The sequence below is a fragment of the Lonchura striata genome, chromosome 4 (assembly GCF_046129695.1).
Source record: "Lonchura striata isolate bLonStr1 chromosome 4, bLonStr1.mat, whole genome shotgun sequence".
Lineage (NCBI taxonomy): Eukaryota > Metazoa > Chordata > Aves > Passeriformes > Estrildidae > Lonchura > Lonchura striata.
In genome coordinates, this window is record NC_134606.1 from 47470650 (window position 1) to 47485586 (window position 14937).

At 35.8% G+C, this 14937-nt stretch overlaps 1 protein-coding gene across 3 annotated transcripts in view; it reads left to right on the top strand.

The window, feature by feature from the left end:
• Nucleotides 1-14937, top strand: part of TBCK (TBC1 domain containing kinase) — an 87246-nt gene that overhangs the window by 32639 nt on the left and 39670 nt on the right. For all 3 annotated transcript variants that reach the window (XM_021525507.3, XM_021525509.3, XM_077782955.1), the window contains 8 exons: nucleotides 226-324; nucleotides 1549-1611; nucleotides 2430-2556; nucleotides 3115-3165; nucleotides 3862-3945; nucleotides 6160-6245; nucleotides 11846-11882; nucleotides 13271-13432. In XM_021525507.3, coding sequence (XP_021381182.1) covers nucleotides 226-324; nucleotides 1549-1611; nucleotides 2430-2556; nucleotides 3115-3165; nucleotides 3862-3945; nucleotides 6160-6245; nucleotides 11846-11882; nucleotides 13271-13432 — 709 coding nt within the window. The remainder of the gene's footprint in view (nucleotides 1-225; nucleotides 325-1548; nucleotides 1612-2429; nucleotides 2557-3114; nucleotides 3166-3861; nucleotides 3946-6159; nucleotides 6246-11845; nucleotides 11883-13270; nucleotides 13433-14937) is intronic.

Genomic DNA, 14937 nt, shown 5'->3' on the forward strand with positions numbered 1-14937 from the left:
ATCTATCTAGTATATACCAAAGCACATGAATCCATTTATGAGAAAGAGCAGATATTTTAACAAACAGTAGTCCTTCATCCAGGCCTTCCAGTTAGGGATTAAATTCAATTCTTGTGAAGCTTGTATTTGCTGCTTTCATATGGGGAAAGACTGTCCCAGGTTTGGGATTTGAATTGTTTCAGTTACCTGATAACATTTTTTGTGGTTAATCTCTTCTCTTTGAAGGCCTACCCGTACAAGAAAAACCAAATTTGGAAAGAAGCCAGGATTGACATCCCTCCCCTTCTGAGAGGCATAACCTGGGCTGCCTTGTTGGGTGTTGAGGTAAGGGTGTTCAGAGCAGTTCCAGTACTGACTGGGGGTGGGATGCATTAGGAATGGGGTTGACAAGGAAGCTGGAATGTGTTTAAAGATCTGGCAGGTAGGTTACTGGAATTTCAAACAAAATGAGTCATGAAATTTTGCAAATAAAGATGATGTTCTGACAACTTGCTTCTTTTCTGTAAGGTTATTTGATTTCAGAAAGCGTATGTGAACTTGGCTGCCTTTAATTTTGATTATTTTCAGTGGAAAATAATATCCTGACATTTGGTAGTTAATTGAGGTTTTTTGTTTTGATTTTTAATATTTTGACAATGCAGTTGCCAATCCTTTTGCTTCAGTCAGCAGTAGTTGAACAAAACAGGAGAAAACACGTGAAATGTCTTTTTCTCACCTACCAATCAATACACTTCCAAGAAAGAACGGAGAATAAGTCAATCAAATACAGTCCTTTTGGACAATGGAATTTCCCAGAAATTAAGGCTCTTCACAGACTTGCTGGACTACCCAGCTTTTGGATTTACCTTTCTTGCAATCCTGCAGCAGCAGATCATAAAGATTCTTAGAGATAACACATCCTAGGTTATTCAGGAGATGTAGCTTAGGATGTGATTTTCTGAGTACTATATAATATGATCAACAAAAAAAAAAAGCTGTAAAAGTGAAGAAAAACTGCTGGTCAGGCTTGTAATCTGAGTCTTAGGAATTGAGTCAATTCTTGTGCTTCAGCAACTTGCCATCTGTAAAATATGGGTGTTTTCTTGTCCCATAACATTGAAATGGACTTGTTAATATTCCTGCCTTGGGTTTTATGCAAGGACTGGCTACTTAAGTCAATTTGGCAATATTAATTAACAGGCAGCTGGATTCAGTGCTTTAGAGATGAGCTGAAAGCCACTTGCCAGGGGCTGGGCTAAGCACTGTATTTAAACTGAGAGCATCTCTTGACTTGAAAATGGGAAACTAGAAAGTGCATGGCTTTCTGTGTAAACAAATGAAAATGACTGAAGATCATGCTGAGGAGATCTGTAGAAAAGTCTTTATGTCTTGAGTTAGTAACAGAATAAAGATCATTTTGTTGAAGCAAAGCTGTTGGATTCTTCTGTTCTTCTGATAACTAAAGTTCCTAACAAAAGCAGTCAACTTCTCATATCAGCATGTACATTGTCATATGCACTTATGTTGGCGAGGGCTTTCTAAATTCAAATATTCTTCTTCCACATTTAGGGTGCCATAGAAGCAAAATATGATGCCATTGATAAAGACACACCGATTCCTACAGACAGACAAGTAAGACTTATGGTGTTACCAGATATTGTCATTTGAAGATCTTTCCCACCCATCACTTGCCTATTACAGCACACATGGATAACAGCAATATTCCCCTTGCCCTCCAGCCTTACACTGTAGCAAAAATCTTGCAAAACAGATTGACACAAGTACTCAACTTACAAAATGGGAAAGCTGAAATCCCTTTTTACTTTATAATCACTGTTTCTATAGCAGCAAGCAGTGTAGTGAACAATATTAATGATTTATTGTTAAAATCCTGGGTTTACCAAATGCTTGTTGTGCCTGTTGGACCTCGTAGCCATAATGCTGAGGTCCTGTAATGTGAGCTATACTTGACAGTAATGGGGGTTTGAGCAATTTGGGTCTCCAAGAAGATAATGTTCTCAAATGTTCTCTTACCAGACACAGAAAGACATTACAAACAACTGCCCCTTTCATCTGGGTAAAGAAAAATTTTCCATCAAATTGGTTGCAACACTGAGAACTCTGATTTGGTTGCCTTTTAGAGCAAAGTACTATTACCACCTAAAATGAGTCTGGAAGTAAAAAAACTGTAACTATTGTCTGTTTTCTGCCTTTTTCAAGGGCTAGAACCCTTTAAAAAATAAGAGTGCAGAAAAGGAGAAAAAAAAAAATCTCTATTTTTAAACTTTGGCAAGTGTGTTAGATTCCCTGTCAGTTTTGGTTTTGAGAGTGATGGAGTAAGCAGGTCTGACCTACATATTTTGGCTGACTTCTACCTCTAGTCTTGCAAGATTGCTGTAGTGCTGCCCCACTCATCCCAATTTCTCTTTGTATGCTTGGCTGTGGGGCAGATTGAAGTTGATATTCCTCGTTGCCATCAATATGATGAACTGCTGTCATCACCGGAGGGTCATGCAAAGTTCAGACGTGTATTGAAGGCCTGGGTTGTTTCCCATCCTAATTTGGTGTACTGGCAAGGTGAGTTTGATTGGTTGGCAAGGGCAGATAATTGAATGGAAAGCTTTGACTGACTTAAAAGTACCTCCTGCTTTTCACCCCCACAATATAAGCCCTTTTTTTGGATGCTTTCCTTTCTGTTTTCTTTGAAGAATGAACCTATGGCTTATTGCAAATTTAAATCCTAATAACTTATATTTAATTTGGAATTGCCCCACTCTTTATTTTATATTCAGTCTTCGTAAGTTTCAGACACTTGATTTTAAAAAGAAAAGTCTGTTGCTTGCTATTAAGCTTCAAGATAATACTGCAAAAGTTACTGAGTTCTTGGAACAGTAATTGGCATTTCTTGGATGCCTAGGCAGAATAATCAATTTGGCATTATAGCTGAACAATTTGAAATCCTTGCTGGTTTCATGCATATATTTCACAGTTGTTCTTACCATTACTTGTGAAGGCCTGATAATGCAGAATCAGTATCTAGTGTGCAAATTTTCATTATAAATTAATGTCGTCATCTTGTGCCTTAAAATAAATGAACTTTTTTGTGGTGTTTCTTCATGGCTGTTCTCTCTTTAGGTCTTGACTCTCTTTGTGCACCATTTCTATACTTGAATTTTAACAATGAAGGTGAGTACCTTTTTCTGCAGAGTGCGAAGAAAAGCACAGTCTCTCATCTGTATCTATGCGTAGACAGATGTGTGAATCCGGTTAGAGATGGAAAGTTTCTGTATCTACAAAGGAATTTTAAAGCTCTTGTTGCCACAGGTCAAAAGAAATGGTTGGAGTTTTGAAAACTGCATGTGGTGTACTGCTCTTCAAGCAGGGGTTAAAGTACTGTTTATTGCCAGGCATCATAATGTTATATTTTAAAAAGCACAAATAATCTTGAATAGAAAAAGGAAGAAATGCTGCTGTAGCACTTGTACAGTGAAGCTGTAGTTCAGCCTTGCTTAAGGTGAATGTATTATTTGCTAACCTAAGTGTTAAACTGTCACACCAGCTTTGTTCAGAAAAGCTGATGGTAGTTTTGCCTGAAAGTTTCAGATCAGCTTTAGATATATAACCTTTATCTTCTTAGAATGTGATTTGTTCATAACAGGTGTAGTCCAAGCTTTTATTGTCTTGTACTTGGCTTTCTTTACATAAGGTCTCTGTGTGGGAAAACTAGTTTTTTAGGATGATAATTCCTATTATACCTGTGCATGCAATCATTTTTGTGTACAGATTGATTTAAGTATGTATATTATCTGGTTAAAATGAACTTTTTAAGGTGTAATTAAATTTTGCCTCTGACATTGCATCTGTTTTTTAAAATTCTTTCAGCTCTGGCATATGCCTGCATGTCTGCTTTTATTCCAAAGTATTTGTATAACTTCTTTCTGAAGGATAATTCTCATGTTATTCAAGGTAAGTCGTTCCCTTTATTTGGTGTAGTTCTAAGAGAAGTAGAGTTGTCTCTGGATATGTAAATACACGTTTTCAAGGCATTGAAAAATTGGGATGCAGTTAAAATCATGTAAGTGTGCAAGAAAATTTTGGAATGTTAAGGATTCAGACAGGAGAAAAAATCAAGAAGAGCACACAACACTAAAGTGTTCTCTGTAATATCTAGGGTAAGAGTCAGTCCATCCTGCAAAGTTGTGAAAGCACTAAATAGTCTTTCTAGTGTCACATTGTAAAGGCTTACCTTTCAGGTGATCAAAGTCATCCTGTTAGAGGAGCTGTTTTACAATAAGTGAAAATGAAGAAGAACAGTACAAACTAGGGGTTCTTCAGAAAATGAAAGTTAATGTATTCATGAAAATAGGGATTCAAAGGGAATTTCTTATTGAACAGATGATGTCATTCATTACAGGTCAGGAGTTGGAAAACCCTGGGGAATAATGTTCCGTAGTTCAGCCTTCAACAAGTATATAGGTAACTTAGATAAATTAAAACAATAGCTAGGAATGTCTGTTCTAATTGAAAAGTTATTTTAAATTTCATGGAAACATGAGAAAGGAATTTTCTCCACCTAGAAAGTCACCTTGGCAGTCTGTGTTGGAAAGATAATTTGTCTTCCAGGCAGTCTTTAAAAAACAAAAGAAGCTGTTTCAAAAGCCATTAGTAATTAAAAGAAACAGGTGGTAATTAATGTTTTTAATTGCAAGCAGTTATGAATGTTTATTGAATACTGAGTATCAGCAGGGCTTGCGGTCCTTGTATTTCTTTTAAATAAGCTTGTTGATATATTTCTTGTGAAACTTGTCAGCTTTAAAGTGTCTGCCATTTTTGTCTTCAAGAAAGGTAATTAAGAACTGATTAACAAAACTTTAAAAGCATTTACATATTAGATAATTGGGAGAGAGTTAATCTAAGAGGAGAATGCCAGGGTTAGGAGAGTTTATGTGTGTAAGACAATGGGTAAGAGGTGTTATGAACTGAATAAAAAAATAGGAAAAAATATTCTAGAGAACATGTTTGCATTCTTTTGTCTGTAAAGAAAGATTGCTTGCAGTAAAGGTCTAAAGATGGAAAGAATAAATACTTTCCTCTGGAGACAACTACTTTAGACTTCAAGATTAATAGTTTGGTAAAGACTTTTCTCAAGAGGTTATACTGTTCCGTAAAATAATACTTCTGTGCTCTAGGGTTTCCTGATGTTATTCCTAAGGAGCTTTGCAGAAATATGTATCAGCCAAAGTTAGAAATACAGGTCAGTAGGATTCTGTGAAACAAATTAGTGTAGGCATTCCCGAGTTCCTGTTCTATATCTGGTATCATCAAGGACTCTGGAAGATTGGACCCTTTAAGGTTCTTTCAGTATTCTCGTTAATCCTTTCTAGGGTTGTATGTCAAAAAACAATAAAGGCATAAAAGGAAGATGCTGTGTCATTTCCCTGCTTTTTTAAGGTATAGGAAAGGGTTAAGAATGTGTCATTAACTACCCACTGCAATTTGAGCTGCTCTTTGTCTCTGTGTAGATAGAAACTGTGTGGAGTATTGAGATGCCAGCGCCTTCTGGAAGCAGAGTTTGCATTCTCTCTCTGTTGCTCCGCAGGACTGGCCGTCCACGCCCTGAGTGCTCTGTTCTTGGGCATGTAGAGGAAAAGGAATTATCATTTGTTACAAAATTGCAATTATTGCCTCTTCAGCTTTCTTCTAACAGAGTGAACAAAACTGGGAGAGGGGCAAATCAGAGAGAAATCTGTCACTGTCCTGTGTAATGCTGTCTGCTTATCTTCCAATTAAAAGCAAGTGTTATTTAGACAACTTAATGAAATTGTACCCATCAACCTAATAGGCCAGGCTGAAGATGTAATAAATTTTATCTTTTATATGGGTATTTCTCCTTGCTGCTTACCTAACAGTCTTTAACTTTGCATATCAAGCATGCATCACAACTTAAGTGTGTGCCAAGTTAAACCATTGTTAAAAATCCAAACTGAGAAGTACTAAAGAAGAAAAATTAAATGTTTCTTCCTCTATATTGAATGTAATGGTAATGAGGAGTACAGCAGTGGTATTCACTTGCTATTTTATTGTAGGTTTAAAATGAGTGGATTTCCTACTTCTTTGTTGTGAGCTAGCAGCATGTGATGCCTTGTGTTTTTGACTACGGTCTTGTATTTGTCATTTCAGAGTACCTGACGGTGTTTTCCCAGATGATTGCATTCCATGATCCAGAGCTGAGTAACCACCTCAATGAAATTGGGTTTATTCCAGATGTAAGTGCTAAGGATCCTTATAAATATTATCCATAGGAAATAAAAAATGGAAAGTGAGGGAAACCAGGATAAGATGCCTTTCTGAACTGCTTCAGTAGCACTTTGACAAAAGTGAAACTTCCATATTAATAGACCTTCCTGAATATGCTGATAAAATGGTAATGTTTTGATTCTTGTTTTATGTGCTTTAGTTCTTTCTGTTCTGCTGGGATGGTAAATACAATAAAAATACTACTAGCCAGTTATTATAACTTAGATTCATCTTAAAAGGTATATATGCATTTATTTTTGAAATGTGGATTAATATACAAAAAGTTAGTGTAGTCATAAAGTGCTAATAGCAAAATTACTGCAGGTAACTGAATGCTGTTGATTAGCACAAATTACACATTATTTTCAAGTTACAGAAAAAGTCCATGATCATCAATCTTGTAGATATGTCAGACCTTAGAAAATGCTAAGCAGTCATTTGCTGGAGTGTGTCTCAAATATGGGACAGGTGCATAACATAAAATTTTATACTTCCATTGGAAAAAAAAATCTCTTAGTTGGAGGAAAATGAAAACTAAGAACACAGCCAAAAAATAGTGGAGAGGATGGGCTTTGGAAAAAGCAAAACCATGCCTTCTTTAGAGCTTCACTTCTAGCTATCACTGTGAATAGTAAACTTTCATCCTTTTTTTGGAGAGGTGTGTATAGTCAAGGAAGCCAAAATAAAAATGTTTGTCTGCCTACAAATATTGATATTTATGAAAAGCAGATTTAGGCAAAGCCATAGAGATTACATTAATTGATATTGTCTATATCATTCTGTATTTGGCATTTAGAAATTTGGTAATTGCCAGTTGGTCATAAGAATAGATAATGACTGAGAGGTCAAAATGGGAAAAGATAACTCGGGAGACGTTGATGTAGAAATGCAAATTTCATAAATAAGAAATTTATATGCAATACTTCTATAAGCAATACAAAGTATAGTGTATCAGAAAAGCCTTATGCTTATTAGGAAATATGGTAAGTTAAAGCAGCAAGAATAAGCCTCTGAAAGTCCTTTGTTTTACATCATTACTAAAAAAATTTGTCAGAGTTTTGGACTGGCAGATACTCATTATCACTGTTTATTAATATTGTAACAGAAAATAAAGTATATATTTTAATTTTTAGAGAGTGTTTTTAATTTAATAATGTTAATTTAATAATGTTTAATAATATTTAATTTAATAATGATTGACTAATACAAATTTAGGAGATACAGTGGTGTTAAAATGAGCAGAAGAGAAAGCCAGTGTACTGCCTTATAAAGAGAGGAGTTTGAGAAAGCCACATGTATTTCAGATGACACACATCTGAGGAGGACAGGTGGGAGGAAGATGAAAGGAAAGTGAGGAGGAGGAGGAGTATTTATCTGTAGAAAGCCTAAATATTTGGGTAGATGAAGTGCAAGGGTTAACAGCAGCATTTAAGTTTCTGAGGGAGAAGCAATTTTGCAACATCACTATATAAGTGCATTTTATGCTTATTTTTTAAAGGCTGCAGATGACCAAAACAATTCTGTGTAATTTGTCCAGGATGCTCGTGCAAGTTCTAAAATTAACACTAACCTCTGAAGAGAGTTTGTCCTTTCTGAATTATCTGTCAGGGTTCAGGTTCTTTTTAGTAAGTTAAAGTTGTTTTGCCTTTTAGATTAGTCAGAGAGGTGATTTTTTGTGTCTGTAACAAGGCAGCATAGGATCCATCAAGGTGAAGGATATGCGCTGTAGTAATGAGATCTGAACCAGAGTTTCGTGCTTGAGTACTAATCCTATCAAAGTAAGCCCTGATTAATCTTTCATCATTGAAACGCAGGCTCTGCTGCAGGGAAGATTGTGTTCCTGGCACCCTTCTCATTTGCTTCAGGTCACGTAGCTCCCAGAATATTGAGCGCTGCTGAAGCTTGAGTCGTTGTGAATATTATTAGCTGATGTGGTGCCTGGATTAAGTACATTGCTGTGGATATGTGATTTACATATAAATAGAGGGATAATATATACAGTGAATCTTATAGTTCTTCTTTGCTCACGTTCAGGAAGTTTATATTTTTCCCCACCCTATATAGTGCTGTATAACACATTATTTTACTAACTAATTCTGACCCTAAACAGCAGACCATGTTAAAGAAGAAAATGAAGAAAAACAAAGTGTACAATGTTGCTAAAAGTGCAGTGATTGCCATTAATTACTCTAAAGCACTTTCAGCTGTGAAATATGGAAGGTAGACACAGTTGTCATCTATCAATTAACATAGATGGCAAAGTGATTGCAATTCCTTAATATCATTGTGCTGAAGCTGCTGGCACAGGTAGATAGCTTAGCTTGGTTTTGGTGATACACACAAGGTGTCAGTAATAGGGTTTCATCTTAAAAATCCTGCCCTTGAAGTGCTTTCTCTGTTTGTCCTGTTACACAATTACCTGAAAATGAATTGCTGATATTTTTATCTTGTGAAGGAAGTGATCACTCTTCAAATTTTGTTTGTGTAGGTGCAAATTTTGTTTGTGTAGGTAGGTAGAATCTAATATTAAAAATGTGGTTCAATTTGCCTTATCTTTTGCACTTTTCTGAAACCTTTAAATATATGATTTTCACCATATAGGCACCATATAGGATTGAAGCTAAGTACATGTGTCTGGTTTTCAAATGTGGAGCAGGAAGGTGAAAGAAGTTCCTAAGACAATTTCCTTTGGAAGGGACCTACAAAGGCTCGTGTAGTCCAGCTGCCTGGCCACCTCAGGGCTAACTTAAAGTGTGCTGTTAAAGGGCATTCTCCAAATGCCTCTTAAACACTGACAGCCTTGGGGTATCAACCACCTCTCTAGAAAGCTTCTTCCAGTGTTTCCACCTTCTTGGTAAAGAAAGGCTCCCTAATGTCCAATCTAAATCTCCCCTGGTGCAGCTTTTAACTATTCCAACGTATCCTGTCACTGGATCCAGGGAGAAGAGCTCAGCATTTCCCACTCCACATCCCCCCGCCTCCACAAGAAGCTGTAGAAAGCAAAAAACTAGTTTTTATTAACAACTGAAAATTAAAGCAAAAAGCAGAAGTTGGGACAGTTGTTAGAACAACTCAGCAAAATAAAATTCCGCCTATTGTTGGACAACGTTGTTTCACACGTGCATCAAACAGGAAGAAAAAGAAACAGGCATTTAATAGACAGCAGAAGAAAACCCCAAAGCTCTTTATTTTTGGATTTGGCACCTCATATAAACTGCAATATACGGTACAGCTGAAGTATATACAGAAAAAAAAAGTTACACTTTTTCTGTATAACTTATTATTGAAGGGAGTTTTTCCTCTGATTTTAACAAATATAACGATTTAAGACAAGGAGATGTTTGTAAGCCTGAAGAAGTTATGAATGCTATTAGTAAGCAAGGAAAGGAGAGGCAGAACATGGGTGGTGTTACTCCCTGATGCAAAGCAAAATTATAATTACGGCGCTGTTCCTCTCGAGGTCTCTCTAAGAAACGATGCGTTTGTTGGTTTTACATGTGGCTTATTCTCAGGCTGTTCGGGCTCTTCAGATGCTACTTTGATTACACATTAGGTATATTTTGCAGCTTCGGAGAGTTAAGTGTCAAGTAAAAGCAGGTTGCAGGGCTGGGATCCCCTTTTCCCTGTGCGGGCGGCGGCCGCTGGAGGGCAGCATTGTTCAGCGCGTCCCTTTCCTGGCTTGCGAGGAGCATCAACAGCCTCTTCGGCTTGCCAACACCTCTTGTCTTAAAGCATTGTTGTTGCTAAAGGCACAGGAAAACCTCCCTTCAATAAAAGCTCGCCCCACACCTTCTACTTAAATTGCTTGACCTACTTTTCATGTCACTGCTGATAGGTTTGGTGAGGGTGGTTTTGAGAGAAGCAGCGGATTTCATGTATTTTCTTGTTTGTTTCTGTGTAAATGCATTCATGATGGATTTTCTCCTAATTTGTGAAATTAGGAGAAAATGAGGATCTGCTTCGGTGAAACATTTATATGTTTAATCATATATATGAAAAGGAAACAGTAATTGCTTATAAATATCAAGGAAATAAAGTGGTTTATATAATAGGTACCATATAAACCACTTTATTTCCTTGATATTCCACAATATCCCCTGCAGTAGGTTTGCTTTCCTACTGCATGGGAAGCAAGGTACTGCATGCAGACATGTAGATAAACAGGTATTATCTGATCACAACCACTGCATTGGGATATTTCAGGGAACAAGATATGTTATTATTCCTAGAATGTCATCCATTTAAAACATGACATAGATATACTCAGGGAAATAGTATGATTGTATTATAAGATTAATATGGTGATAGAAATTGATTTGGTTTGGATTTTGAACACTTAAAATCAATTGGTGGGCTGGAGGTCAAGCTTCATAAAAGCCTGCTGAATATTAAAAGTGGTGAACGGGTCATTGAACCTTCCTTAGTTTAGGGACAGTATGGTTCAGATCTCAGTCACTCAGATGAAGGCATAGGAATATAATTTAGAGCTATGCTAAAAAGGCTTTTTAGCAAATGTGTAAATCATTTAGTCAGAGTCATAACCCAGTTCAGAGTTTATGGAATAAGAAGTAATTTATTAACATAATATCAATTATGTTTTCTGCTCCTCATTTGTTTACTTCTAGGAAAAGCTCAATAGGAGGATTAATTTGCACTTTTTATGAGTTAAAAAGTAATATATTAAGCTTTATGTTTAACTGTAAATCTTCATAGCACATGAGCTGTGCAGCAATTTAACAATTATTGTTTCGCTTTTGCATTCCTAATTTATGGAAGCTTTCTGGGCAGTTTGATGTTTCAAGAAAATAGGTCCCTTTGCCTTTGCCTTGCTAAATGCATCATTGAAAAATTAGAAATTCTTAAGGTGTCATAAATGCTTAGTCTGTCTCTGATGTCACGAATATGAAAGTTTGCAGACATTAAAGGTTTTCTGTAGCTGTTGCAGCAGCAGGAGTCTCGTAGGGGTGTAGTTGCTGAAGCAGGACACCTTTGGGTGACACTGCCCCAAAATGGTCACAGTAGAACTACATAAATGCTTGGGTGTTAGTGAGCATGTACTGAGAATGAGACTGCCCTTAATTTCTTCACTGGCAAGTATGCATGTTAATAAATACCAGCATAGCAGAAAAAGGCAGAGGTGGTTATTTTTTCCCTTGAAAATCATTATTTGAACTTTTAGTTATTTCTGTGAAACCATTTTCTTCCATAGTCAAGAAGATATATTAAATCAAATTGGTTTATGCTTTTTCAGGCATCCTTGGCTAATTTTTGCTTATATTATTGAGAATTGCAACAGTTTTTGAGTTCTTTAAGACTTTGCAGGTTATATTTTGCAAACCAGCCTAGTGAGGGTGGTGATTATAACTGTTTAATTTGAAAAATTTGGGGATTAAAAAAAATTCTGAGAGGCTAAGAGTTGTGTGGTAGAAGATCTGCTCCTGCAGTTATTTTCCTTTCTAAATGCATTCATGCAAAATAGACAATTTTAAATGTAGTTGACAATTGTCATAGACAACTTGAGTTCTCAAAACTTTTTTTGTCTTCTTCCCCCCATCACCACCTTTGGCAGCTTTATGCAATCCCTTGGTTTCTTACAATGTTTACACGTGAGTATGCTTGTTTTTCCTCTGATTAAATGTTCTTCTATTTCTTAAGCTTAATTTTTTCTCATTTTTCCAGATAAAACCTTTCTTAATTGATACAATAGGTAATTTAGTAGGATGCTTATAATTTGCAAGAATGTGTTGTGGAAAAATCAGCAGTGCCTGTAACTTACTTTCTGCCCTGAATTGGTAATAATCAGTATTTCTCCTGTGGTTTTGAGTTGTTGTTATTTTTAGATTATTATATAGTTATTATGTTGTCCTTGTTGTTATTGTCTGGATTATTTTACACATGCAGTATTTAGGGTATATTCAGAGGAAGCTGTTATCTACTGGAAAAAGATTTAATAATAGTTAAAAATCAAAACCAAACCACACCACCATCCCCCGATGTCACTAAAATAATGTAAGAAAAAGATTGACTTTGTTTCTGAAGATAATCGTATTTTTGTTGCACATTGATACACTGTTATTCTGGTAGCACTAGTTTACTGTATTTGTGCATGTATATTAGGAAAAAAGAAGAGCTTTTGAATCTGGTGGGTTTTAATTAAAGAGAACAATAAATCAAGCCTAGAAAGCAATTTAAAAACTTCTTTTCTAAAAAATATTTGGTTTTTTTATGTCGTATCAACAGTGACAGATGTTGAATTTAAATTTTCAAAGAAGTGGTAGAATGAAAAGAGCTGATAGATTATTTCTCTGATGAAATGTCAGAGAACTAAATGTGAGATTCTTGATTGCATTTTCTAAAGGTTTTGACTGTAAAGCCCTGGTTCTTGCAGTTGTCCCTGTTTCTATACCCTTCATGAGAATCGCCATATTTGGAAAACCAAGGAGGTGTTTTCCTTAAGCAATGAAGTGCAATAAAGTCTTAGAACTGTTTCCTTGGAAGATAGCATATTTTAAGAGAGCCACCTTCTGCTTTATATATAAAATTTTGCTATTTTTAATAGACTTTTTTCCTTGTCTTTCTTTTATTCTGCCATTTTTTCATTATTCTGTTCATTTTTTTGTCTAATTGTAAGAAGCTGATCTTATTGATGAACTCAATCATGTCAACTTATTGTGAAAAACTGATACGCATGCCTTAATACGTAATTGTACTGTACTAAAAGAAAAATAAATTGCCTAATTCTTGACATACTTGAAATGTGAAAACCCATGTGCTTCCAAGTATTCATTAAGAAAAGAAGACTGTTATTTACAGAGTAATCAAACTGCATATGAACACAAATATGATCCTAAACAGTTTGAGTCCTCTTTGCTCCCAAATAAAAAACAAATCACTCAAGATGGGAGAGGAAAGAAGTACATAGGCAACTCATTAACTCTGTTATTGTGTGTATATGCTTATAGAGTTTTATTTATTGTGCTTATTCATTATGCAGATGTCTTTCCTTTGCACAAAATTTTTCACTTGTGGGATACATTACTCCTTGGAAATTCCTCCTTCCCATTCTGTATTGGAGTTGCCATACTTCAACAGCTGAGGGATCGTCTCCTGGCTAATGGATTCAATGAGTGCATTCTCCTTTTTTCAGACTTGCCAGGTACAGAGAATAATGTTTCTTCCTTTTTTCACTGTCTTCCCCAGTGTTTCTAAATATAGGCTTAGAAATCATGGTAGGTTTAGGCAAACTCACTGCCAGAGTTTGTGGATCTTAACTATAATTCGTTGTAGTTAGTTTAAGTCTTTAGCTGTCATCAGCAACAATGCAGTAGGATTGTTATTTCCAGGTGAAGATTGGAGTATTTTTTTCATGAAATTTAGAACTATTTAAACTAATTCAGAAGCAACTGTTTGTATTCATGCCACATACAGACACAATCAGTTTATATGAATTTTTAAATAAAATGAGTATAATTCTGAATAGTACTTTTCCTCTTTGGTGCTGGTTTTAGCCTATTTTCCCTTTGAACATAATTATACTGTGGAAGTAATTAATGTAGAAGGATTAGGGAGAACAGTATAGGAAGCCATTGGAATTACTCTGTGAAATATTTCCATTTGAAATTCAAAGCTTTCAGAATAACTTTCAAAACTATCAGAGTCTGCATGATCATTGTGCAGACATTCTGTGTCTTTGCTCAGTGGGAGGTGATTAACTATCCATACAAGCTGGTACATTGCAGTTAACCACGAAGTTTGGAGCTTCCTTCTGAGCAAGTACCTGGTGAGACAGTAGAGTGCATTTGAACTGAGTAAGCCATGTCACCTGAAAGATGTATTTTAGTTTGTAGTCACACAAGCAGGAAGCTGGTGCACTTAGAACATGCTTGTGTTATGTTCTTGTTTTAATTCCCTCTCTCCTGCTCAGGATCTTACTAATGTAATACAGGTCTTAGGTAAAAGGTTGGCACTGTTTTAAATGTGTGGCTTTTCTTTAGATAACTCTAACTTTGGGGTAATTTCTGGGCTAATTATGGATTTAGTGAGCTCTATGTGAACATCCATGTGTGCAATTCAGTAATTCATAATTCATTTAAACAGAAGTTGATTTTCTTCAGATGAACTGAAGGAGAGAATGAAGTTTGGAGGAGAATTTAAAAGGTCTTCTTAGGTGTTTTAGTCTCTACAACTGCAGAGTTTACAGAGGTTAGCAGTACTCTAGGATATGGTACCAAGCAGACAAAGCTGAGTTCACAGTTGCATAAGTCAGTAAGTTGATAACTTTATGAGTTATCATAAATGAAGATCTGTGATTTCTTTAAATACTATTGTCACAAATTGCCTTTCACTGTAAACCCTTCCATATGGCTCTGGGTTTGAAAATTTGTCTTCTACTTACTAGTTTGCTATGTGCTATGTATTTGCTACTGTATTTTTCAATTTATAAGACATTTAATTTGGCCATTCCTTATAGAGTAGAATTTTAATTTTCAATATGTATGTTTAGTCTTTTCAAATGTTCATGGTAAATTTCACGGGATATCTACAGATGACTGAAATGTGAGTGCTAGACTAAAAGATTGATTCTCTCCCCGCCCTCTCCTCCCCCATGTGTTAGCTGTATGTCCTAGTTAAGTACAGATCTACTAATATATAACTTATTTT